The sequence below is a fragment of the Heteronotia binoei genome, chromosome 9 (genome assembly GCF_032191835.1).
Source record: "Heteronotia binoei isolate CCM8104 ecotype False Entrance Well chromosome 9, APGP_CSIRO_Hbin_v1, whole genome shotgun sequence".
In the NCBI taxonomy this organism is placed as follows: Eukaryota; Metazoa; Chordata; class Lepidosauria; order Squamata; family Gekkonidae; genus Heteronotia; species Heteronotia binoei.
In genome coordinates this window covers 100,519,243-100,542,804 of record NC_083231.1, presented here as the reverse complement: position 1 = coordinate 100,542,804, position 23,562 = coordinate 100,519,243, and the positions used below count along the sequence as shown (strand labels likewise).

The following is a 23,562-nucleotide window of genomic DNA, read 5'->3' as shown; positions in this document are numbered from 1 at the left end:
ATGAGTTATGCTAATGAGCTCCACCACCTATTTTTCTACAAAATGACACCTGGGTACTGGGTTGGGTGGGAAGGGGGGGACCAAAGGAGTCCCATCCAGTCATACCTGAGAACAGTGGATGTCCAAGGAGGTAGGTGCATCTCTTCTGAGCAGGGGTCTGTCGAGGATGGATGGGATCTTCTGTGATGTAACATTGAGGACAGCTGCAGAGACTATCCCCCCCATTATGGCCACTAGGGTCTAAATGACTAAAATACCAAATAACTCCTTTTCCCTTTTATTTTTCCTCCAGTGCATAAAGGCAGAAGCCCGCGAAAGATTAATCCAAAACCGACTGAACAGAGTGAATGAATATCCCACACTGCCCTTCTTTCGCTTGCGAGTACAGCGCCACAACCTTCTAGAAGATACTTTTAAAAAATTGAGTCAAGTGGAAGATATCTGCCTGAAAATGCAATTGTTGGTGAGTTGGCATTAGGCAGTATTGTCACGCAGCTCTTGCAGATGTTGTCAACAGTGGGATGTGGAGTGGGCAAAATGGGATTCCAGATCCAGGGACGGTGGCTCAGTGGTAGAGCATCTGCTTGGGAAGCAGAAGGTCCCAGGTTCAATCCCTGGCATCTCCAAAAAAGGGTCCAGGCAAATAGGTGTGAAAAACCTCAGCTTGAGACCCTGGAGAGCCACTGCCAGTCTGAGAAGACAATACTGACTTTGATGGACCAAGGGTCTGATTCAGTATAAGGCAGCTTCATATGTTCATATGTAGATTGCCAAGGACTTAAAAGGGTGGGATCTTGAAAGCCTGGAGAAAATGATTGGCGTATATTACAGGAAGGCGCCATAGGGCAGGATAATGTGTGTTCTTCCTGCAGAGCTGGACATCAGTACAGTAGCCACAACTGCACATACTGAACTACTTCCAGTACTTGGAACTCCCCTGCTTAAAAATGTCTTTCTAGAATGACTCAATACAGGGAGCCATGGCCTTCAGTTTGCAAGACCTGAGTGAGGAGGCAGTCAATGATTGGATGCTCTGGAGGACATTAATTCACAGGGTCGCCTTTTCCTGCACACCTAAAGGCCCAGTCCCATTCATCACCACCCACGAATCAGAAAGATGACTCTAGTGACTGACTTTTTTCTGTGAACGACGTTTGCTCTCTTTTTTGCCTCACATTCTGTGAGGTCAGCGCCAGTATATTTTTAAGAAATGTTTTTGTTTTGTTTTGGGCAGATTCAGTTTGAAGGAGAAACGGATCGACATGAAACTAGAGCGATTTTGGTCGAATTCTTTTTATATGTGTTCGAGGAGATCATCCATCCAGACTATGGGATGTTTATGTACTGTGAGAAGAATTCTCCTATGTGGTTTTCAACTAGGGTACGCTTTTGCTTAAGGGAAGCTTCTATGCATGAGGAGGGGATACAAAATGGCCCCTGCCCTCCCTGCCTAGTGTGATTTCTCAGCCTAGCCACCCTCACGAGGTTGTTGTGAGCATAAAATAAGGCTGGGAGAGCTGTATGTGTTGCTGTGAGTGCATCAGAGGGAGATGAGGCACATGATGGATAAATAGAAAATTATGGTGTTAACTATTCAGTTTTAAAATTTTAAACTATAGAGTAAAGGAACTTGAGTTGACTTAGTTTAAATTTTAGACATGATGGTATAAATAAAGGTAAAGGAAGGTGCAAGCACCAGTCGTTTCTGACTGGGGTGACGTTGCTTTCACAACGTTTTCACGGCAGACTTTTTATGGGGTGGTTTGCCGTTGCCTTCCCCAGTCATCTACACTTTTCCCCCTAGCAAGTTGGGGGCTCATTTTACTGACCTCAGAAGGATGGAAGGTTGAGTCAACCTGGAACCAGCTACCTGAACCCAGCTTCTGTCAGGATTGAACTTGGGTCATGTGAGCAGAGCTTAGGACTGCAGCTTTACCACTCTGTGCCATTTTATTAGATTGTGTAAATATTAGAATACTGTATTTGCTACATTTATAAATTTGTTCTCCCTGACCTAATTTAAGCTCCCCAAACAAAGAGATTGTTGGTTTGGGGGGGGGGGGGCGTATCATTCCAAATAAGCTTGTTCTGTGGTACCGTGAAGCATTTAAATCTGGTAGCCAGTTTCGTTCCCAGGCCTGTCTTTGTAAATATCATGAGGGAAACACTTGGGGGCATCTATTAGATGTGAGGACATCTATCTTCCTGTTTCTCTGTTTGCAAAGGGCTTCCTTCACACCTGGAACTCCTGCCTCTCTAAGCACAGTGTTATTGAAGATCTGGATGCTGCTGAATGCACTGAAACGTGTGCATTTGGCTACTCATACTTCTTAAATCCTCTGAAGGAGAAGCTTGTGCAGAGAAACTGGACCTGGCTGCACTAGCATCAATGGCCTGCCTGACTTACAAGCTCAAAGAAGACTTTAAACATTACAAAAGGAGCCAGTGGCTGCAATTGAATGTTACTAGATGCTTGGCTTATGGTTTTCCTTGAGCAATTGGTGTTGCTTTATCTCCTGAGATTCAAGTCAGCTAGCAAAATGGCAAAAGCTCCAGGGTCACAAAACAGAAGCATCCAGCAACATGTTAAGAACAATGTACAATGTTAAGAGCATAGGTTAAAATGCAGCCAAATCTGTCCAAACAGTTTACCCGGCATTCAGTGCCCTCTGGAATAAAACTGTCCTGCACTCTGATAGGCCATTATAGAAGAAGGCACCTACCGCAGAGAATGCCTTGACCCATGGACAATCTTAGGCAAGAGTACCATCAGGAGAAGGCTGTCTGAGGAAGCAGCTGTTGCACGGCAGTATCCCATGATCTCATGTTTTCCTTCATTGCAGCCTTCAGCAGAGAGGAAAAAGTATCACCTCTTTGGGGTCCTCTTTGGGATGTGCCTCTTCAACAGTATCATTGCCAGTGTGCCTTTCCCACTTGCGCTCTTTAAAAAACTGATGGGCAAGAAGCCCTCCCTCAATGACCTGAAAGAACTGAGCCCAGTCTTAGGAAAGTAAGTGGCCTAAATTTTCTTGGTCAGTATTCATATATGTCTAGCCCCATGTTTCTTGTGGTAGTGCATGTTGAGATTTCACAGCAGAAGCTGTCTAGATGTTAAAAATTTTTTAGCTTTACAAGTAGAAGAAGATGATTGCAGATTTATACCCCGCCCTTCTCTCTGAATCAGAGTCTCAGAGTGGCTCACAATCTCCTATATCTTCTTCCCCCACAACAGACACCCTGTGAGGTGGGTGGGGCTGAGAGGGCTCTCACAGCAGCTGCCCTTTCAAGGACAGCTCTAGGAGAGAGCTATGGCTGACCCAAGGCCATTCCAGCAGCTGTAAGTGGAGGAGGGGGGAATCAAACCCGGTTCTCCCAGATAAGAGTCCACGCACTTAACCACTTCACCAAACTGGCTTGTCCGGCACTTGGTGCCTTCTGGAATAAAACTGTCCTGCACTCTGATAGACCATTCCAGAAGAAGGCATCTACTGCAGAGAATGTTTTGGCCTATACCAAAGAACGCTCCACATTCAATCAGACTGCAAAAGTGATGGAGCCACACAAGGTTTAAGGCATCACAGATCCCCAGAGTTACAGCTTGCATATAGATTGTTGAGATTTTTTGGACTGAGCTGCTCTCCCTCCAAAATGTAATGCGTTTTGCCTTGCATGAGAGAAAAGAAATCAGTCCGCATTCCGATCTATTGCTGTTCTCCATCACCATTAGAATAATAGAATCAGAGAGTTGGAAGAGACCTTCATGGTCATCTGGTCCAACCCCCATAATGCAAGAAATTCACAAATACCTCCCTCCACAGATGCCCCCCCCCTCTAGTGACCCCTGCTCCATGGCAAAAAAACAAACCCTCAAGGGTCCCTGGTCAAACTGGCCTGGAGAAAAATTGCTGCTTGACCCCAATGTGGCAATCAGCATTTCCTTGGACATGTAACAAGGGGCCAGGAGAACTAAACACTGATGCAACCCTTCCTGCCCACTTTCCAGTGATCTGCCTAAGTTCACAGAATTGGCATTGCTGTCAGATGAAGAAGAAGATATTGGATTTATATCCCGCCCTCCACTCCGAAGAGTCTCAGAGCGGCTCACAATCTCCTTTACCTTCCTCCCCCACAACAGACACCCTGTGAGGTGGGTGGGGCTGGAGAGGGCTCTCACAGCAGCTGCCCTTTAAAGGACAACCTCTGCCAGAGCTATGGCTGACCCAAGGCCATTCCAGCAGCTGCAAGTGGAGGAGTGGGGAATCAAACCCGGTTCTCCCAGATAAGAGTCTGCACACTTAACCACTACACCAAACTGGCTCTCCATATAGTTAAAAAAAATCTATATGCAAGCTGTAATTCTGGGTATCTGTGATGCCTGTGGTATTAGGACCAGAGGTGGCCATCTCACCTCTGGTCCTAATATCTGTTCTGCTCAAAAATGGTTGTGGTTCCAAATGCCATGTTTTGGAATGCAATATGGCAACCAGCTTACCAGCAGCTGCTGTTAGCAGCGAAGGCTGGGCCGTGACCTCCAGTACAACCGTTGGGGGTGGAGTGGCCAGCCACATCATTTATTACCATTGCTTGATTTCATGATGTAATTACTTATTAAACACTGTTTTCCTGCTTTTCCCGACATTAATAAGGAGTTTGCAAGCAGTTCTTGATTATGAAAAGGATGATATGGAAGCCGAACTTCAACTGTGTTACAGTGTGAGTATCTCCAGAAGACACTGACATTCCTGTTCCGCTGGCACCGTGCAACTTCTTTTGGTGACGTTTCAGAATTGCTTGTCTTTTTTGTGGAAGAGCAGCCAGCCAGCCATGTTTCAATTTGATTTATGCATTTAGTTCCACTGGCTTTGGCTATTCCTGTTCCTTAGCCTGCTATATGTATCTTAATGGTGATGACCTTCCCTTCAGAGATGGAGGCAAGGGTGTGATCACGCTATTCAAAATACCAGGAAGACTGTCACCCTGGAAGCAGGCAGAGGCTTGTTCTCTGGTGGTCCAGAGGGCAAGAACAGATCTAAGGGTTGTAATTACAGGATGATAACTTTCAATTGAACATTAGGGAGGAATTTAGCAGTAACAACAGTTCATCAGTGGAGTCAGTTGCCCTTCACTAGAGGCAAGATCTTTATGTAAAACCTGAAGAGCCATCTGTCAGACGTGCTCTAGGTTTGGGTTCCCTGCATTGACCCCAGGCAGTTGGATTGGATGGTGCAGGTTTGGGTGTTTGTTGGCATTTCATGGGTTTTGATCCTGCCATCAAAATTTTCTGCTTGCTCCACTGAAATCCCCTTCCTCACTGTAACCTCCTGTATGGCTTTTTTTGGCCAATGCAGGTCCCACCATCCTTACCAACTTTTTTCAGGGCTCAAAAAAGGGTCCTTTCTCTATCCTTGCACTAGTAGAAAAGCCAGTAGGATACAACTTGTCAATTCTTACATTGATTTTCAGGTATCCTGGGACAACACAGATGTAGATTTGATTCCAAATGGCAGATCAGTAGCTGTGAACAATGCAAACAAGTATGTAATGATGATTTCCTTACTCTGCTTTGCTGCTTTCCTTTTCCCAAGGGCTCCTGGTAGATCTCTAATTAATAAATGAGTGGAAGGGAGCTTAGTCTAAAGACTGGGGGAGGCAAAACTGGTTTGGGAGCCGCGTGTGACTCTTTTCTCATACAGTGTGTGTCTCTTGAAGCCCCCACAGCCCCATCAGCTGGCTTGTAAAAAGCATTTCTTTCTTTAAATCACTGCATTTAAAGTTAAAGTTGCTTTCTTTCCACTTCTCCTTCCCTCCCCTTTCCCCAAACACGAATCTTGAAGCACCCCCAGGGCATTTTTTGTAGTAGGAACTCCTTTGCATATTAGGCTACACCCCCCTGACATAGCCAATCCTCCAAGAGCTTACAGTAGGCCCTGTAAAAAGAGCCCCGTAAGCTCCAGGAGGATTGGGTACATCAGGGGGTTGTAGCCTAATATGCAAAGGAGTTCCTGCCCTGAACTTCCCCTGGGGGGCAGAGGAACCTTGCACTCAGAGTCTATGAGGAAGGCTTTTGAGATCACAAGCCTAGTCACTGTTTCTTTATGCAGTTCTTTTAGGTGTCATACCAACCCCCCAAAGGTGTGGTTCAACTCAGCCATCTCAGGGTTACACCAGAGAAGAGCTATGCCACTCCCACCTATTTCAGCTTTTCATCTTCGCCTGCTAGCCTCTCTCCATTCCCCTCACTCCCTTTTTATATCTCCAGCTTCACACCTGATCCTTGAGTTAAGCCCCCCCCCCTTCTCATTTCCCTGCCTTGTCTCACAACACCTGGGTCCAGAGAGCCCCTGCAAAGCCTGTCGTGTTAAACTTTTGGAAACACTTAACAAGACCCTTGTTCATTTTGCTTCATCAACCTGACATGGCTACGCATCTGGCATTATTTCCATTCTAAACAGCAAGGGTATATTGCAATGGATGAATTACTGGCCCTGAACTGAAATCCCTGGACGTGTTTTTATGTTCACTGAGCTTGATCCAAGCCACTCCCATTCAGCCTAGCCTACCTCACAGGGTTGTAGGTATTAGTATATGCAGCTTCCTCCCTGTAAGCTCCCTGGTGGAAACAGACATTGGATACAACAGTTCCAGTGCTATTTTGGTGGTGAAAACGGCTGTTAAGTCATAGCTGGCTTATGCTGGCCCTGTGGGGTTTCCAAGGCAAGAGAAATTCAGAGGTGATTTGTCATTGCCTGCCTCTGCATAGCATCCCTGATATTCCTTGGTGTTCTCCCATCCAAGTACTAGCCAGGGCTGACCCTGCTTAGTTTCTGAGATTGGGCTATATCCAGGTGAGGACTAGTGCTATTTTAGGAACAGGTAAATTAACCGAGTTTAAGAAGTGTGTGTGTGTGTGTATTCAAGCAGAAATGCATCCGTATAAGAGCCCTCTTGTGGTTATTGTTTGTTTCAGTTAGTACAAAACTAATCAACAGTCAAGTTGCATTCCGCTCTGTGATTTTTCAGGAAGTTACTAACTGATTTTCAGAAATCCCAAGTTTTCCTTTTAGAAGCAAGATTTTCTCAGAAGCCTACAGCAGTTTTTCTGTCTGTTTCTTCAAAGGAAGGACTTTGTCAATAAGTATGTGGATTATATCTTCAACAAATCTGTGGAGGGAGCTTTTGAAGAGTTCAAGAGGGGGGTTTATAGAGTCCTGGACAAGCGGGTTGTTGGCTTCTTCGAGCCCCAGGAGCTGATGGACGTGGCAATTGGGCTTGCAGATTACAATTGGGAAGTATATGAAAAGGTTGGTACAACCACTGACTTGACTAGGATCACTTGTTATTGCGTCTGTAAAGTTTCACTCACATCTAACGTTCCCTCCCTCCCCCCCCCTTTCTTTCAAGAATGCTGTATACTGGGGTATATATAGTCCAGCACACCCTACCATCAGGATGTTCTGGCAAGTTTTCCATGAGCTAACTTCGGATGACAAAAAAGGTTTTCTTTGTAAGTATTAATATGGTTTTAAAAAATATATTGTCATTCCTTTGGGGGGTATATATGGCTCCTCCATCCCATTTTATCTTTACAGCCTGCCTCACAGAATAGCTATTAGGCTTACAGATCACAATCTCTCACTATGGCAGGCTTTTGATCAAAGCAGAATTACCAGCGCTTTTTTTGAGCAGGAATGCAGTTCTGGCTGGCTTGGCATCAGGCCTAATATTCAAATGGTTTCCTGATGGGCTTTTTCTACCAAAAAGCCCTGTGTGAAACAATGGTGATGTAAGGGGGTGTGGCCTAATATGCAAATGAGTTCCTGCTGAATATTACTGTTGGGAAGCTGCTGCTCCGTTCTCTCCTCACAACAACCCTCAAAGGTTGACTGGACTGAGATAAAGGCCGTTTTCCCACTGACTTTACTCCGGAGCGACGTCCCTCTTCACCGCGCAGCGTCTGCGCGGATTTCGCACCAACTGCTCCGCAGAACCCGGAAGAGCCGCGAAGTGCCGCAGCTTTTGCATCACAAATGTAAACCGCCAAAAACCAACTTTACATTTGCGACGCAAAAGCCGCGGCTCTTTGCGGCTCTTCCGGGTTCTGCGGAGCAGTTGGTGCGAAATCTGCGCAGACGCTGCACGGTGAAGAGGGACGTCGCTCCGGGGTAAGCCCTGTGCGAAAATTCCCAAAGTAAATTGCCCCAAAGTCATTCCGTTTTCTTTGTGACTGGAACAAGTGGGGTTTTTAACTTGGTGCTCCAAAGTCCTGATTGAATAGTCGATCAAATACATTTACACTGGCTTTCTTAAAATAACAGTCATCCTTTCTGAGCTAAGGTGTCTTTGGATTCTGACGTATGAATTTAAATTATGTGGCATTTGTTCTGAGGAGTCTTATAAAATCCATTCCAAAGCACTCTGCTTTTGAGCGTTTGCTTTTTGCATGCATCCAAAGTGTTATAGGAGCTTCATTATTGTAATGTGACCCCATTAGTTGTGTGAAATGATTTATGAAGTTACTTGGTTAAATTATAATGGACTGTGGTCTGTACTACTGTGTTCAGCTTGCTGAAACTGGGATCCTGCTAAGTAATCCTGGCATCTTTTGAAGTGTCATGTTAATGCTTTGCTTCAGTTGTTTTTAGATTTCTGATTGGTTCCACAATTCTAATCTTCTCATATTGTTTATTGAATGTCCCATCCTATTGATTGTATTGACTCACTCCATGTATCTAGCTTTGAGTCATAGTGAAGTGGATTAATTTTTTTAAAATCCTCTTACCTAATTCATCAACATAAATTTTACTGGGGTAAGTGTGGAGGAATTAGACAAAGTCATGCAGTTGTTAATAGAGATTATGTGGTGATATCCAGCTCACACAGTGTACTCCATTGTGATTAAGTTGAGGGTTGCTGGCTTCAGGTTGGGAAATACAAGGAGACTTTGGGGGTGGAACATGGGGAGGGAGGGACTTCAGTGGGGTACAATGCCATAGAATCCACCTCCCAAAGCAGCGGTTTTCTCCAGCTGAGCTGATCTCTATCATCTGGAGATAAGTTGCGATAGCAGATCTCCAGCCACCACCTGGAGGTTGGTAAAACCCTATTTGTTACCCTGGGCAAAGTATATTCAACCCACTTGGTACTGGCTAAATATTTTCTGACTTAGCTTATGAGTGTCATCTAATCTGCGTTGTCTTTTTTCAGTGTTTGTCTCAGGAATTGACCGGGTCCCTGTAGTGGGAATGGAGTTCGTGCAGCTGACTATTCACTCGCATAAAGCGCTTACAGAAGATCACATCCCTGAGGCTCAGTCCTGCGTTGGAATTCTACTTCTGCCTCCTTATTCCACAATAGGAAGACTAAAAGAGAAACTTCTCCAAGCCATCGAGAACAATCGAGGCTTTGGCAAGCAGTGAAACAGCTGATTCAACAACATAGATCGGAGTTTGGTAGCTTAGCCTTTCATGTGTTATGGAGAAATTTAAGGAAATCTACAAGGGCCTTCATGTGGTTCAAACAATTGTCATTGATTTTCCCGCATAGTTCCTGAAGCTTTGCTTTTTGCTTAACTGTACCTGTTTTACAAAATACATTAGCTATTAAACAATTCCAGTTTGCACCCAACAGGTCTCAGTGGCCTTTTTCTTCAGTACAGACATCCATTATTCACAAGGCTGTTTCCAAGAATTCAGACATTATCCCAGACAATTGCATTCCTATGTTTTCCCTGTTGTCATCCTTCCCCCTTTTAAAAATTGTTTTATGGCTGTTTCTCCAACTTAATTGTAGAAGCACCATAGATTTCAGGTGTGAAATTTATACTGTTGCCAGTCGGACTTGGGGTGCTTCCACAGGGTGTTGGCTGCTGTGAATTGAGAAGCCTTTGCAGAGGCAATGAAACATCTTCACGAAAGTTTGCTGTTTTTTTCTTGCCTCTTAGCCTCTCCATAGTGGCCACATTACTCCAAAGATAATCCAGGACTGCTTCTTAAAACCAACCGGAATAGCACAAGCAAGTGTGTAAACTGTTTAGTTCTCCAGATTTTAGTTAGCAACTCCAGGTTTGGAAATACCTGATGATTTGAGGGTGGAGCTTGAAGGGGTAGGATTATTCCACTTTCCAAACCAGCCATTTTCTCTGGGATAATGTTTTTAACAAGTTAAAAAAGGTAAAGGTAGTCCCCTGTGCAAGCACCAGTCGTTTCCGACTGGGGTGGTGTCGCATCACGATGTTTTCACAGCAGACTTTTTACAGGGTGGTTTGCCATGGCCTTCCCCAGTCATCTACACTTTCCCCACAGCAAGCTGGGTACTCATTTTACCGACTTTGGAAGGATGGAAGGCTGAGTCAACCTTGAGTCAGTTACCTGAACTCAGCTTCTGCTGGGATGGAATTCAGGTTGTGAGCAGACATCTCAGACTGCAGTTCCTAGGCAGGTTAGGGCTACCATAATTTGAAAAGCCAAAAAGGACATATTTCCCAACTGACTACTTCAAACAGTAATGGCTATGACAAATCTCATTTTAAAGACCCCCTACTATTCAAGCTGTGATACTAGCTACCAGGGGTCGTTTTGTAGAAAAATAGGTGGTGGAGCTCATCCAGGGACTGTTATGCAGCTGCACTTATTATTCAATGGACAAAGATGTGAAACTCTCAGAAAGGTTCAGGAGCTACGCTCCTGTGAGCTCCCACTGAATCTGATGCCTGCTTGCTACTAACTAGGAATATTCCTAACCTTCCAACCCCAGAAGAGGGCATTTTTGAAAAGTGTACATGTCCTCTGAAAAGACGATATCTGGTAACCTATAAATAAATCCTGGAGACCTGTTGTAATTTTGGGGGATCTCCAAATTTTGCCTGAAGGTTGGCAACTTGAGTCACTGGATGTGGGAGATAGTTGTGAATTTTCTGTATTGTGCAATGGGTTGGACTAGATGACCTTGGAGATCCCTTCCAACTCTGATTCTACCACTAACCACACTATCAACTAGCAGTTCTGGGGGGGAGGGGCTGGGGGGACAGCCTCTCTAGGCTTCTTCCAGCTGCTGTGCAAATTCCCTACAACCTAGCCCGCTGTTGAGATCGCGCCCTAATTTACATATGCAGATTTGGGAGATGCTTGCGGCCCATCTCCGCTCAGAAGCAAGGGCGGGCAGGAGGGCCCAAACGCGGCGCCCCTTGCCGAGCTCTGCGCCTCATGGTAGCGTCGGCAGATGGGTAGCTCTGGTGGGCGGGGCCTAGGAAAGGTTGGGCTCGCTCGAGGATTGGGAGGGCGGGTCTTCGGCTGCTCAGGGCTTGCCCAGAGGGAGGGGCGGGTGTCTAGCCGGGCGTTAGATGGCTGAGAAGAAGAGGCAGGGAAGGTGCAGGAGAGGTTTGGGGCGCAACGCGACATGCTCTACTGCTGGGGGGAAGGCGCCTGCGGGCAGCTGGGCTTGGGCGAAGAGGGCGAGGAGCAGCCGGTGCGTTTCCGTGCGGGGCCCGAAGCGCTGCATAGGCGCGGGGTGGCGCTGGTGGCCTGCGGGGAGTTCCACACTCTGCTGCTTCACCCCGACGGCGGCGTCTCTTCTTGCGGGGGCAACGCCCGGGACCAGTTGGGCAGGAGGCTCCCCGCAGGGCGGCTCCGCAGCTCCGTGCCAGGTACGACCCCCCCCCCCCCCTTTCCCAGCCCAGATCTCCCGCAAAATCCGTCTCCAAGAAGGGGGTGGCAGCAGAGAGGACCCCTTGGAGAGGACGTGCATACAGGGACGGAAGGTGGGGAAAGGCGAGCCACACACAGACCCGCCCCCTCGCCCAGATTTCCCGCAAAATCCTATCCAAAGAACGGGGTGGCGAGAGAGGAAGAGCTTAATTTAGGGGAACGCTCTAAGGGCCGATTGGGGCCCCTTTCCAACTCGCAGTGGCCATCGATGGAGGAATCAAAACCCCCGGCGCTCTTGGATTCTGAAGCCGGACCATCGAGGTTCGCAGGCGGCAGCCTTGAGCTCTCCTCGCCCTGCCCCTAAAGGGGGCACGGGTGGGGGGGGAGATAGACTTGCATTGAAGGCAGCCAGGGAGACGCGGCGCAGAGCAGGAGGGCGAGTCGCTCGTCTTTCGCGTGGACGCTCCGAATCCTGCCTGCTGCAGCTGTTTCACAACATCTGCCTGGTTCTTCTCGGCGAGCACCGCTGAGCCGGCAGGATCCACCGTGCAGACGTTGTTCTCTTGCAACTCCTGCCGTAGAGGTTCCTCTCAAGCTGCGCTGGACCATTCCGCGCTCTCAACTTTCAGTTTCCATTTCTGGCTTCTGCGGTTGGGAGGATGAGTCACTGCGGGCGCGCTTACTTTCGGTTTCCCTGACCACGGTGTACGTCTGTAAATAGGCAGCCTCCCAGCGCTTTAACGATCAGGCGTGGTGGGGAAATCTGGGGAGGTAGTTTCTTGGCTTTTTGCGCATAAAACCGGCGCCTGTGGAATTGAACATATGAAGCTGCCTTCTCCTGAATCAGACCCCCCTCGGTCCATCAAAGGCAATATTGCCTGCTCAGACTTGGCAGCGGCTCTCCGGGGTCTCAAGCTGAGGTTTTTCACGCCTACTTGCCTGGAGCCTTTTTAGTTGGAGATACCGGGGATTGAACCTGGGACCTTCTGCTTACCAAGCAGATGCTCTACCACTGAGCCACCGTCCCTCCCCTTGCTTAAGATGAGGGGGGCGGTTAAGCCATTTGTGGGGGTATTCAGCCTAGCGCTGTCCCTTTGTGAAAAGGGCATATCTAAAGAAGTCTGCTTGCACAGAGAAGCTGATACTTCGGATAAAGTTTCCTTGGTCTTAAAGGTACCACTGGACACTAAGTTTTTTTCTTGTGGGCATCACAGTAAAACTAAAAACTAACCAAAGTTCCATATAAGTAACTTGTTACTGAAGGGGGACCCCTGAATAATTAATGAATACCCCTATAATAATAAATGAAAATATGCTTTTGCCTTCAAAAAAGAGGGTATCTGATGCAATGTTGTTAGAAGCAGACAGCCTTCAGTGGGTGTGGATTCACAGATGTGTATTGGATAACACAAAGAGGCCTCACTAAGAAGCTTCTTGCTAGAGCTGATAATGCATGGGGACAAGAGGAGTGGGAAAATACTAGAAGGAAAGCAAGGGGGGTGGGGAATGTTGAATCAGATAACTTGTAGGGCCTGCCTGCTAAGCTTGCTTTGTGCTTAAAAAGACGGTCTGAGGATGGGGGGGGAGGTTCAGTATTTTTGGAGCCATGATGCTCAACTGGACCTTGCTAATGGTACCAGAAGTAAAATACCTCGTTTTATACCAGTAAGTGTGCGGCTCTGTTATTTTCCTGCTGTATTACCATGCTAATGTTACTGATGACTTAAACAGGAGTGCACTGTCACTTTAAAGACTAACAAAATCTATTCCAGAACAACGTTTGAGTCCACCGGCACCTTTAAGACCAACCTAGTTTTATTCAAGGTATAAGCTTTCTGTAGCTTCAGATAAAGTGAAACGAAACTAATTTAGCCAGTACATGGGGGGGGGGGGGAGTTTGTTGCCAGGAATGGCTAGTTAGAATCAAAATGCATAACTAACTGGGTGAGTATAGCTGAGACTGGATTAAGGCAGTTCTGTGAATAGCAGTAAATTAGCATTCAAATACTAGAAGTTGATAAACAGATGTAACAACCAAGTTTGAGTCCTATATGTAATGGTTGAAGAAGTTTAGTTTGTCTGCATCTGAAGAAGTGTGGATGCACACAAAGGCTTATATCCAGAATTAAAATTTGTTGGTGCCACTGGTCTCAGGTTGGTTCTGCTGCTTCAAATCAACATAGCTACCCACCAAAACCTATTCCAGCATAAAATGCAACTGGTGAAGTGAATTCCGTGTGTGTGTGAAGTGACATCAAGTTGCAGCCAACTGGTGGCAATTCCAGCAAGGAGCTTTCAAGGCAATGAGAAACAGAGGTAGTCTGCAGTTGCCTTCCTCTGCAGAGCCTTCCTTGGTGGTCCCCTCCCCCAAGTACCAGTCCTGCTTAGTTCCAAGCTTTGATGAGATGTGGCTGTACTGAGCTGCCTGAAAGGGTTAGAGACTTGCTTTTAAAAACTCTGACAAGCCAATGGCCACTGCTGGAAGATACTGCAAGGGAAAATGCAAGGAAACCTGCCACATGGAAACTCCTGTTGCTGCTGTCCACTATCAGCAGTGATGGGAAAACCACACAAGCTTGTCCCCATGTAGCAAAACCTGTTGCGCCTCACCTGTTGTGATCCTGTTTACAATATGTGTTCAAATAAAAGTTTGTTGGATTACAAGCATGAACAAAGAAAGCTGTCATTCTCAATGTCTATTAAATCCTGTATTAGCTAACATCGTGGGTAGCCAGAAACTGGATATATAACAAGGGTGACCGAACTTGTTTAATGTAAGAGCCACATCGAATAAATGTCAGATGTTTGAGAGCCACAAGACATTAATAAATATTAAACAGACATTTTTATTAAAACTCTTTTAACACTTACTTTGCACAGAAAGATTAAATACATATGCGTGCACTTTAGACCACGGCCATGCTAGAAGGAGACCTTTTTAAAAACAAAAGCTGGGAATAACAGTCCCTATAAGACCAGTATAGGGAAAGGTTAGGGAATTGCTTTTTGGCATCAGTGGAAGAAGGAAACACGCATGTACTATATAAATCATATACTATATAAATAAAAAGTCTGATCTAGTGCTCCTCTTCCCCTGCATAAAGGACTCATTTGCATCATTATGCATGTCTCTTTGCCTTGACACCAAGGCAAGGCTCTTGCAGTTCCTACAAGAGCTATGAAATTAAGGGAACCCTGCACCATCCTCTTTAATTCCATCCCTCCCCCAGTGGTTCCTTTAGCTCTTCCGCTCTCTCTCCCTACTCTAGGAATCCAGGTGACCTCGGTGGTGGAGAAGAGCTTGCAAGCCTGCCTATTTCCCCCTCCTTCCCCACTTCACACATGGCAGAAACCAGGGCTTTTTTTGTAGCAGCAACTCCTTTGCATATTAGGCTACACCCCCCTGATGTAGCCAATCCTCCAAGAGTTTACAGGACTCTTCTTACAGGGCCTACTGTAAGCTCTTGGAGGATTGGATACATTAGGGGGGGTGTAACCTAATACGCAAAGGAATTCCTGCTACAAAAAAAGCCATGGTGGAAACAGCCACCTACCTATGGTTCAGTGCTTAGAGTCTGACTGAGCTCCTGATGCTAAGCACACTTGAGAGTAATCCTGCATTATGTTCCACCTTAATCTCTGAGAGCCACATAATATGCATGTAAGAGCCACATGAGCTCCCAAGTCACAGTTTGGCCACCTCTGATATATAAACATGTCTTTCTGGTTACCATACAAATATATCAATAAACATAAAACACTTCTCTTTTGTCCCCCTGATAGAACAAATCCAAGCACTAGAAGCACAGACGATTGTCCACGTCAGCTGTGGGAAAGAACACTCCCTGGCCATTTGCAGCAATGGGAGGGTTTTCTCTTGGGGAGCCGGCACCTCTGGACAGTTGGGCACTGGAGAACTTAAAGACCGCTTAATCCCCAAGTAAGTGTGTAATTGTAACAGTTGTGATGTGGCTGAGTCAGGATGAATGGTAGGCATCATCCAGGGAAAAATACATCAAAATCAATATTCAACTAGACCTACAAGGGAAGTCTTGAAAACTTGTCCTTATTATTCATGGGAGCTTGGTTACACTTGCCACGTGAAAAGCAGCCCAGGTCTACCTGTTGAATACTGAAGGCTCCTTGCAGGCAAGAAGCGTTGAAGAGGGACTTGAAGTCCTGCTTGCAGGGAAACATTAAAACTAGTTGAGATTTGCCCCTCTGCTTTCTCTCCAGTATTCCACTGCAGCTAATGTTGGCAGCTAATATAGGCCAGCCTGAGCTCATCAGATCTTGGAAGCTGAGCAGAATCCACCTTGGCTAGTATTTGAATCGGAGACCACCAAGGAAGAGGAGGCAGTTTGGTGTAGTGGTTAAGTGTGAGGACTCTTATCTGGGAGAACCAGGTTTGATTCTTCACTCCTCCACTTGCAGCTGCTGGAATAGCCTTGGGTCAGCCATAGCTCTCGTAGGAGTTGTCCTTGAAAGGGCAGCTTCTGGGAGAGCTCTCTCAGTTCCACCTACCTCACAGGGTGTCTGTTGTGGGGGAGGAAGAGAAAAGGAGATTGTGAGCCGCTCTGAGATTCAGAGTAGGGGGTGGGATATAAATCCAATATCATCATAGAATCATAGAGTTGGAAGGGATCTCCAGGGTCATCTAGTCAAACCCCCTGCACAATGCAGGAAATTCACAAACACCTCCCCCAAAATTCGCAGGATCTTCATTGCTGTCAGATGGCCATCTAGCCTCTGTTTAAAAACCTCCAAGGAAAGAGAGCCCACCACCTCCTGAGGAAGCCTGTTCCACTGAGGAATCGCTCTAACAGTCAGGAAGTTCTTCCTAATGTTGAGCAGGAAACTCTTTTGATTTAATTTCAACCCATTGGTTCTGGTCCTAGCTTCCGGGGCCACAGAAAACAATTCCACACCATCCTCTATATGACAGCCCTTCAAGTACTTGAATATGGTGATCATATCACCTCTCAGCTGCCTCCTCTCCAGGCTAAACATCCCCAGCTCCTTCAACCTTTCCTCATAGGACTGTTTTCACCATGTTGAGTACCGTTTCCCTCAGAAGAGAAGAGTGAGGAAAAGTAGGAATTGAGCAGTTCCGCCCTCTCTTCATTACCTGTTACAATTTCACTTTCTTGCCCTTGCAGTGGGGCCTACTATATCCTTGCTCTTTTTCTTACTCTGAACATAAGAAAGCCCTTTTTTGTTGTTTTTAGCGTCTTTGGCCAGCCTAAGCCCATACGGAGCTTTAGCTTTCCTAACTTTTTCTCTACAAGCACTGGTGATTTGTTTATATTCATCCTTGGTTATAAGGCCCTCCTTCCAATTCCTAAAGGAGTCTTTTTTATTTTTTATTTTTCAAGTCTTTAGAGAGCTGTTTATGGAGCCACTTCGGCTTCTTTAGGCTTTTTCCATTTTTCCAATTTTTCTTCTCATAGGAATCGTCTTCTCATAGGAATCGTCTGTGATTGCGCTTTCAGTATTTCGCTTTTAAGAAACTCCCACCCCTCCTGAACCCCCTTCCTCCCAAAAATTTCTGACCATGGGATTTTACCCAGCATAGTTCTAAGTTTATTATAATCATACCAGGGTTGGCAAACCACCTCTGAATGTCTTTGAAAACCCCACAAAATTTCCATAAGTTACTGTGACTTGTTGCACTTTCCACCACTAGTCTTTCTACAGAAGCTGGGGATGGATAGAGATTAGCTGCAGTGAGATGTCTGAAGGTGGCCCACTGATGGAAGAGTGTGATGTAGTGCTGCTCTTTCCCTGCGTGTAGGACTTCAAGCTTTTCTAGCATTCCTTAGCTGTATGGAGAAAACCAAATTGATTTCTAAATTAACATGAATGATTCAATTCAGACATTATGTAAAGCCATGGTTTAATGAATCTCAGTATGAAAGCAGACCACTCTATTAGCTTTCGTTAGAATCTGTCAAGCCAGAATCTGAAACCATGGGTTGCAGCTGGTTAATTAACCAAAGAGAACTACTGCTTTGCATTGGATATGAATGCAGACATAGTGGCTTAGTCCTGGTTTGTTCTCTGGAGATGTCCTGCCAGGTGAGGGAAGGAAATGAAACAAATATTTGACAAATCAAGCCTGAATTCTCCCTAGAAGCAAAAATGACCAAACTGAGGCTTTCATGCTTTGGTCATATGAGAATATGATTCACTGGAAAAGGCAATAATGCTTGGAAAAGTTGAAGGAAGAGGGAAAAGAGGAAGACCAAACAGGAGATGGATTGACTCAATAAAGTAGGCCACGGCCCTCAGTTTGCAAGACCTCAGCAAGGCTGTCTTGGAGGTCATGAATTCGTAGGGTCACCATAAATCGGAAATGACTTGATGAGGTAGAACACATACAACATTTGATGAAGAAAACTCTGATTTGAGCTATCATCGGTAAGTGAACTGTGGGTTTTCAGCTTAAGCTTGGTTGAAATGAGTCATGTGTGATGAAAGGAGTCATTTGTGCGATGCCTTAGCTGAGCTGAAACCTGCTTGTTATGTTGTAGGTTTGGTTCTTGGTGGCCTTTGTGCAAAACCAGCTTACTTCGAATTTACTTCACAGGATGTGGTGAAGAGGAACAAGAAGATGATTTTAAAGTGTTTAGACAGGATACAACTTCCGCCCGAAGCATGTCTACTTATTGAAATGCATTCTGTATTTAAACTGCAGTCAGCTCCCAAGCCAAGAAAAAAAAAGACAAAATCCTTAATACCGACTTGTTTTCTTGCCTTCTGATTACTGTCCAGGAAAATAGATGGCTTATCTACATGCAAAGTCATACAAGTGACCTGTGGACACTATCACTCAATAGCTCTGACCAAAGGTAACTGTTTCATTTGATTGTTATTAATAACCCTTACTACGTTACAGAGTTCAGATAAAATGGATGGGTTTTTGTCACTGTAGCTTTAATGATGCAGATGTCAAGGTGTGCACTGGGGAATCCCAGCTGTTGTGGTGGTGCCCTCTAATCTTTCTCTCTCTGTCTCCCGCTTCTTTTTTCCTGAAACAAAGATGGCAGAGTCTTCTCTTGGGGGCAGAATGTCTATGGCCAGTTGGGGATCGGTAAAGAAGACTCTTCCCATGGTCAACCACAGCATGTTTCTGCTCTCAACGGCATCCCATTGGCCCAGGTGGCTGCAGGCGGGGCACATAGTTTTGCCCTCTCCCTTTCAGGAATTGCATATGGATGGGGAAGAAACAACATGCATCAGCTGGGACTAAGTCAGAGTGATCCCAAAGGTATGGCTGCCTTTGAATTCCTCTTGGGTACTTTCCCGCCTTGATAGCTTCCTCTTCCTCTGGGAGAGCCAGTTTGGTGTAGTGGTTAAGTGTGCGGACTCTTATCTGGGAGAACCGGGTTTGATTCCCCACTCCTCCACTTGCACCTGCTAGCATGGCCTTGGGTCAGCCATGATCTGGCAGAGGTTGTCCTTGAAAGGGCAGCTGCTGTGGGAGCCCTCTCTAGCCCCACCCACCTCACAGGGTGTCTGTTGTGGGGGAGGAAGGTAAAGGAGATTGTGAGCCGCTCTGAGACTCTTCGGAGTGGAGGGCGGGATATAAATCCAATATCATCTTCTTCTTCTTCTTCTCTTAAGGGTTACAATCAGTGTTCCCTTTAAGCTTAGTTAGTGTGAGCTAACTCATAGTTTTTTAGCTTCCGGCTCACACATTTTTGTCTTAGCTCAGGGAGGATGGCTGCAGAGGAAACTGATTTATGCAGCAGCTCACAACTTTAATGCCAGCAGCTCACAAAGTGGATTTTTTGCTCACAAGACTCCACAGCTCAGTTGCAGTGGGTAGTGAACAAAGGACAGAAGAGAGGAGAGCTCAGGAAAAGCCAAAGGTCTCTTATGCACAGAGGTTCCCCTTGGCCTTGTGGGCAAAGACAACAGGAAGAAGGGGGGATCTTTTACAAGGTGTATCCTAAGGAACAGGTTTAGAAAGAAGGTTTAGAAAGTAGAGAAAGAAGTACTTTTCTCCCTTTCTCACAATACAAGAACTCGTGGGCATTCGATGAAATTGCTGAGCAGACAGGTTAAAACGGATAAAAGGAAGTACTTCTTCACCCAAAGGGTGATTAACATGTGGAATTCACTGCCACAGGAGGTGGTGGCAGCCACAAGCATAGCCACCTTCAAGAGGGGTTTAGATAAAAATATGGAGCACAGGTCCATCAGTGGCTATTAGCCACAGTGTGTGTGTATATATAAAAAAATTTTGCCACTGTGTGACACAGAGTGCTGGACTGGATGGGCCGTTGGCCTGATCCAACATGGCTTCTCTTATGTTCTTAAGTCATAGCTCTGACTTAGATTTAGCTTGTAGTGTAATGGATCCTATAAATCTAATGGTTTAATCAGGGGCAGAATTCTAGTAGGAGCTCCTTTGCATATTAGGCCACACATCCCTGATGTAGCCAATCCTCCAAGAGCTTACAAAAAAGCTCTTGGAGGACTAGCTACATCAGGGATGTGTGGCCAAATATGCAAAGGAGCTCCTGCTAGTTTTCCATGCCTGGATTTAATAAAACTACAGTGACAGATGTTTGTAATTTTTATGGTGCAATTATGTTTGTTTATATTAATGTATAGTTTACATTGTTATATGCTTGTGTCACAATACTTCATTGTATGTCTGAGACTTGAATCGACAAATAAGAAAAAGAAAAAATGGTTTCCCAACAGAACAGGTCTTCAAACCACACTCCGTGGCTGCTCTGAGGAGCCTCCATGTGATCTACATTAGCTGTGGGGCTGAGCACACAGCTGTCCTCACCCAGGTATGCTGGAAATTAGTTTTCTTTGTTGCTAGGAAAAAAGTGCTCTGAAGTTCTGAAATGATTTTCCTGGAAGCTGAGGGGTCATGGAAACAGTGGGTTGTATCGGGCCAGCTTTTTCACTCAGTTTCTCCTCTGGACTACAGTCCCCTTCCAACATGGCTTTTGCTTATTTTTTATCTTATTTATATCGTTTATGACTCCACTTTTCTCCTGAACTACCAGAACATCGTTCTCCTCTCCTCCATTTTATCCTCACAACTCTGTGAGGTAGGTTAGGTTGCAAGCAGTGATGGGTCACCCAGCAGGCTACCATGACAGACTATGGATTTGAACCTGGGCCTTCCAGATTCTAGTCTGTCACTCTAACCCCTACACCACACTGGTTCTTGTGCATTCAGGTTCCACAATCCTCAGCATAAGCTCTTTTAGTAACCATAGAAGATCCCTCCTTCCTTTTTCACAAGCAGAAAAGCTAGTTGGATGCAACCCATTATGATCTTCATGTGGAGGCCACTGAAGAGTGCTACAGTATGGAGGTCGCCCTATACAGCAAGAGTAACATTGCTAAATTGCTTTCCAACGTGGTTTGAGCTAACAGGAAGCCACTGTTGTAGTGACTTAAGTGTCAGACTAGACCTGGAAGACCTAGACTCAAATCCTCCCTCTCTAGATCTTCATCTGCTGCACAGAGTTGTCTTAGGAGTAAAATATGGCAGTTATGTATGATCACTTCAGTATCCCCTCTTGTCCCAGATTTTGTAATTCTGCAACAAAACGTGCATCAAAAGATGTAAAGATGGATCAGGGAGGCTTTGATGCCCATAATGATGCAGATGTGCTACACTTGCACATATAAGGGACCTGTTCTTGCTTAGCATTCTCGCATGCTGGATAAAGCATCGAGAGTTCAAGGTGCACTTGTTAAGCTGGGCTGTTGCAAATCAGTCTAGCAACGTACCTGCATTTCTGCTTGTGAGCTTGGTGCAGCTCTCTCAGCCTGACTTCTTAAGATATTTTGTAGGGATCAATGAACTGAAAAGCATTTTAAAAGAAAAAACTGGGGAAAGTGCTTATATTATTACTAACAAAAGTAGCCATTGCACACGTACGCATCTGTGGTTTACTCAAACTCTAAACAGGATGGCAGCGTTTTCACATTTGGAGATGACTCTGCTGGGCAGTTGGGGCAAAGCTCCTCTCCCCAGAAAACTGGCCCACAAAGAGTGGACGGGATTGGCGGTCTGGTTTCTCTTCTGGCATGTGGAAGGTATGTTATGTGGCTTGCACCTTGTGTTGTTTTTGCAAGAGAACGGGAGCAAGTCATGCAAGGGTCATTGTAGATAACTTTAAGATGGGTAGCTGGGTTAGTCCGTCTGTAGAAGTGGAAAAGAGCAAGAGTCCAGGAGCACCTTAAAGACTGACAAAATTTGTGGCAGGGGATGAGTCACAGCTCCTTTCTTCAGATACAGCTAGAGTGTGAGTCCATCTGCTCTATATATTGGGAAGTGGAGTGATTTCAGATGGCGAATGACATTAGCAGGCAAATGACAAGTCCTGGTCCATATAGCAGCACTGCCGTTAGTTGGCTTCTGTCCTCCGTTTTCCCATCTAAGACTGCATCAGTTGGGCGCCTCCCCTACAGTGGCAACCCACCCACTCACAGAAAAGTTGTTCATATCATTTCTCTTCTGCAGTACAGGAGAGGGGAATTGCACCATAATGGGGCACTGTGGATCTCCTGGCTCATAAATTCCTTCAGATGTGTGTTGCGGATGGGGAAAACCTCTCTTATGATGGTGAACACACATTTCTTCTCTTTTCTCTCTAACAGCTATCATACTCTTGCTTATGTTGCTACTTCTGGTGAGCTGATATCTTTTGGACGTGGATGCAGTGAACGTGGAAGTGCTTCTTGCAAACAGGAAGAGATGCAGAACTTTAACATTAGTGCACTTATTTCTGCTAATGGTATCCTTTTCTTCCCTTTAAAAACCCCCCACTTTTCTTTTAATCTTGTATAATAATAAATTTAAATTTATATCCCGCCCTCTCCGCTGAAGCAGGCTCAGGGCGGCTTACAAGTACATTGTACAATGATACAACAATAAAATTCAAAGCGATTAGCAATTAAAATACAATTACATATAAAACAACATTTAAGTTAATAATACAAAACCACAACAACATAATATGGTGCTACAGTCTTGATGTGCGTATAAACATAGTTTTTATGGTGATGATGCAATGGTTTCACCTTAAAAGGCCAGCTGACAGAGGACGGTTTTGCAAGTTGGTCGGAACTAACTTTACACGGTTGCTATGATCCAGCCAGAATTGGACCCTTCCTTCACATTTATTTCACCAGGAGAGCTTTAAGTATGTGCTCACCTCTCCCACTGAAATCCGTAACACTGTGCCATGAGGGTTTCTCCTCTCAGAGGAATGAAAGGTATCCTTCCCTGCTTTTGGTGAAGGAGGAATTAAAAAGGGACTCATTATGTCAATGAGGAGTGTGGGGTATCTAATAAGTTCAAAAACATCTCTGTAGGGTTTCATCAGGGATCCAGGGCACTGGAGAAGAAGTAAAAACAGCACATTGTAAACAATATTTGAATATTGAACACTGACACCGTTTCATGTCCTTTCAGAATTGTTGGACATCCCAGTGAAACAGATTTTTGCAGGAACATATGTAAACTTTGCCAGCACGGTTCAACCTCAGGTATAGTGCTTTGTATGTTCTGTTGACTTAAGAAAATCTGACCTGGTAGGTGCCACCTGCAGCTTTTATCTTCTAGCTAACTGAGGCTTTAAAGAAGTAATGTAATTGTAGCAGCAAGTGGTGTGAGCTTGGAACCAGAATTTGTGTTCAGATCTGCTCTTAGGCATGGAGCTCACTGGATACCCTTAGGTCTCCCTCAAGGTGCCTTTGGTCTTGTGGCATCAGCTAATACCTTTCCCAGTGCTCACCAAAAGTTTTTAGAAAGTGAGTGGGGCAGATGGGCTTTTGTCCAGCAAGGCTGCTGGTTGGTCACTGGACATTTCATTGACTGTGCAGATTTTTAAAAACATTGCTTTGGCAGCAGCTGTCACCACAGCCCAAGGATCTT

General features: G+C 45.5%; 2 protein-coding genes across 2 annotated transcripts in view; both read left to right on the top strand.

The window, feature by feature from the left end:
* LOC132577335 (probable E3 ubiquitin-protein ligase HERC6) overlaps window positions 1-9,624 on the top strand; it is a 34,720-nt gene extending 25,096 nt beyond the window's left edge. The window contains exons 16-23 of the mRNA XM_060247067.1: window positions 293-463; window positions 1,235-1,381; window positions 2,844-3,010; window positions 4,647-4,713; window positions 5,464-5,534; window positions 7,118-7,301; window positions 7,402-7,504; window positions 9,205-9,624. Coding sequence (XP_060103050.1) covers window positions 293-463; window positions 1,235-1,381; window positions 2,844-3,010; window positions 4,647-4,713; window positions 5,464-5,534; window positions 7,118-7,301; window positions 7,402-7,504; window positions 9,205-9,416 — 1,122 coding nt within the window. The 3' untranslated portion in view covers window positions 9,417-9,624. The remainder of the gene's footprint in view (window positions 1-292; window positions 464-1,234; window positions 1,382-2,843; window positions 3,011-4,646; window positions 4,714-5,463; window positions 5,535-7,117; window positions 7,302-7,401; window positions 7,505-9,204) is intronic.
* A 1,770-nt stretch (window positions 9,625-11,394) lies between these two features.
* LOC132577338 (probable E3 ubiquitin-protein ligase HERC6) overlaps window positions 11,395-23,562 on the top strand; it is a 36,436-nt gene continuing 24,268 nt past the window's right edge. The window contains exons 1-8 of the mRNA XM_060247070.1: window positions 11,395-11,641; window positions 15,426-15,582; window positions 18,417-18,493; window positions 18,685-18,912; window positions 20,358-20,452; window positions 21,592-21,719; window positions 22,284-22,420; window positions 23,101-23,174. Coding sequence (XP_060103053.1) covers window positions 11,395-11,641; window positions 15,426-15,582; window positions 18,417-18,493; window positions 18,685-18,912; window positions 20,358-20,452; window positions 21,592-21,719; window positions 22,284-22,420; window positions 23,101-23,174 — 1,143 coding nt within the window. The remainder of the gene's footprint in view (window positions 11,642-15,425; window positions 15,583-18,416; window positions 18,494-18,684; window positions 18,913-20,357; window positions 20,453-21,591; window positions 21,720-22,283; window positions 22,421-23,100; window positions 23,175-23,562) is intronic.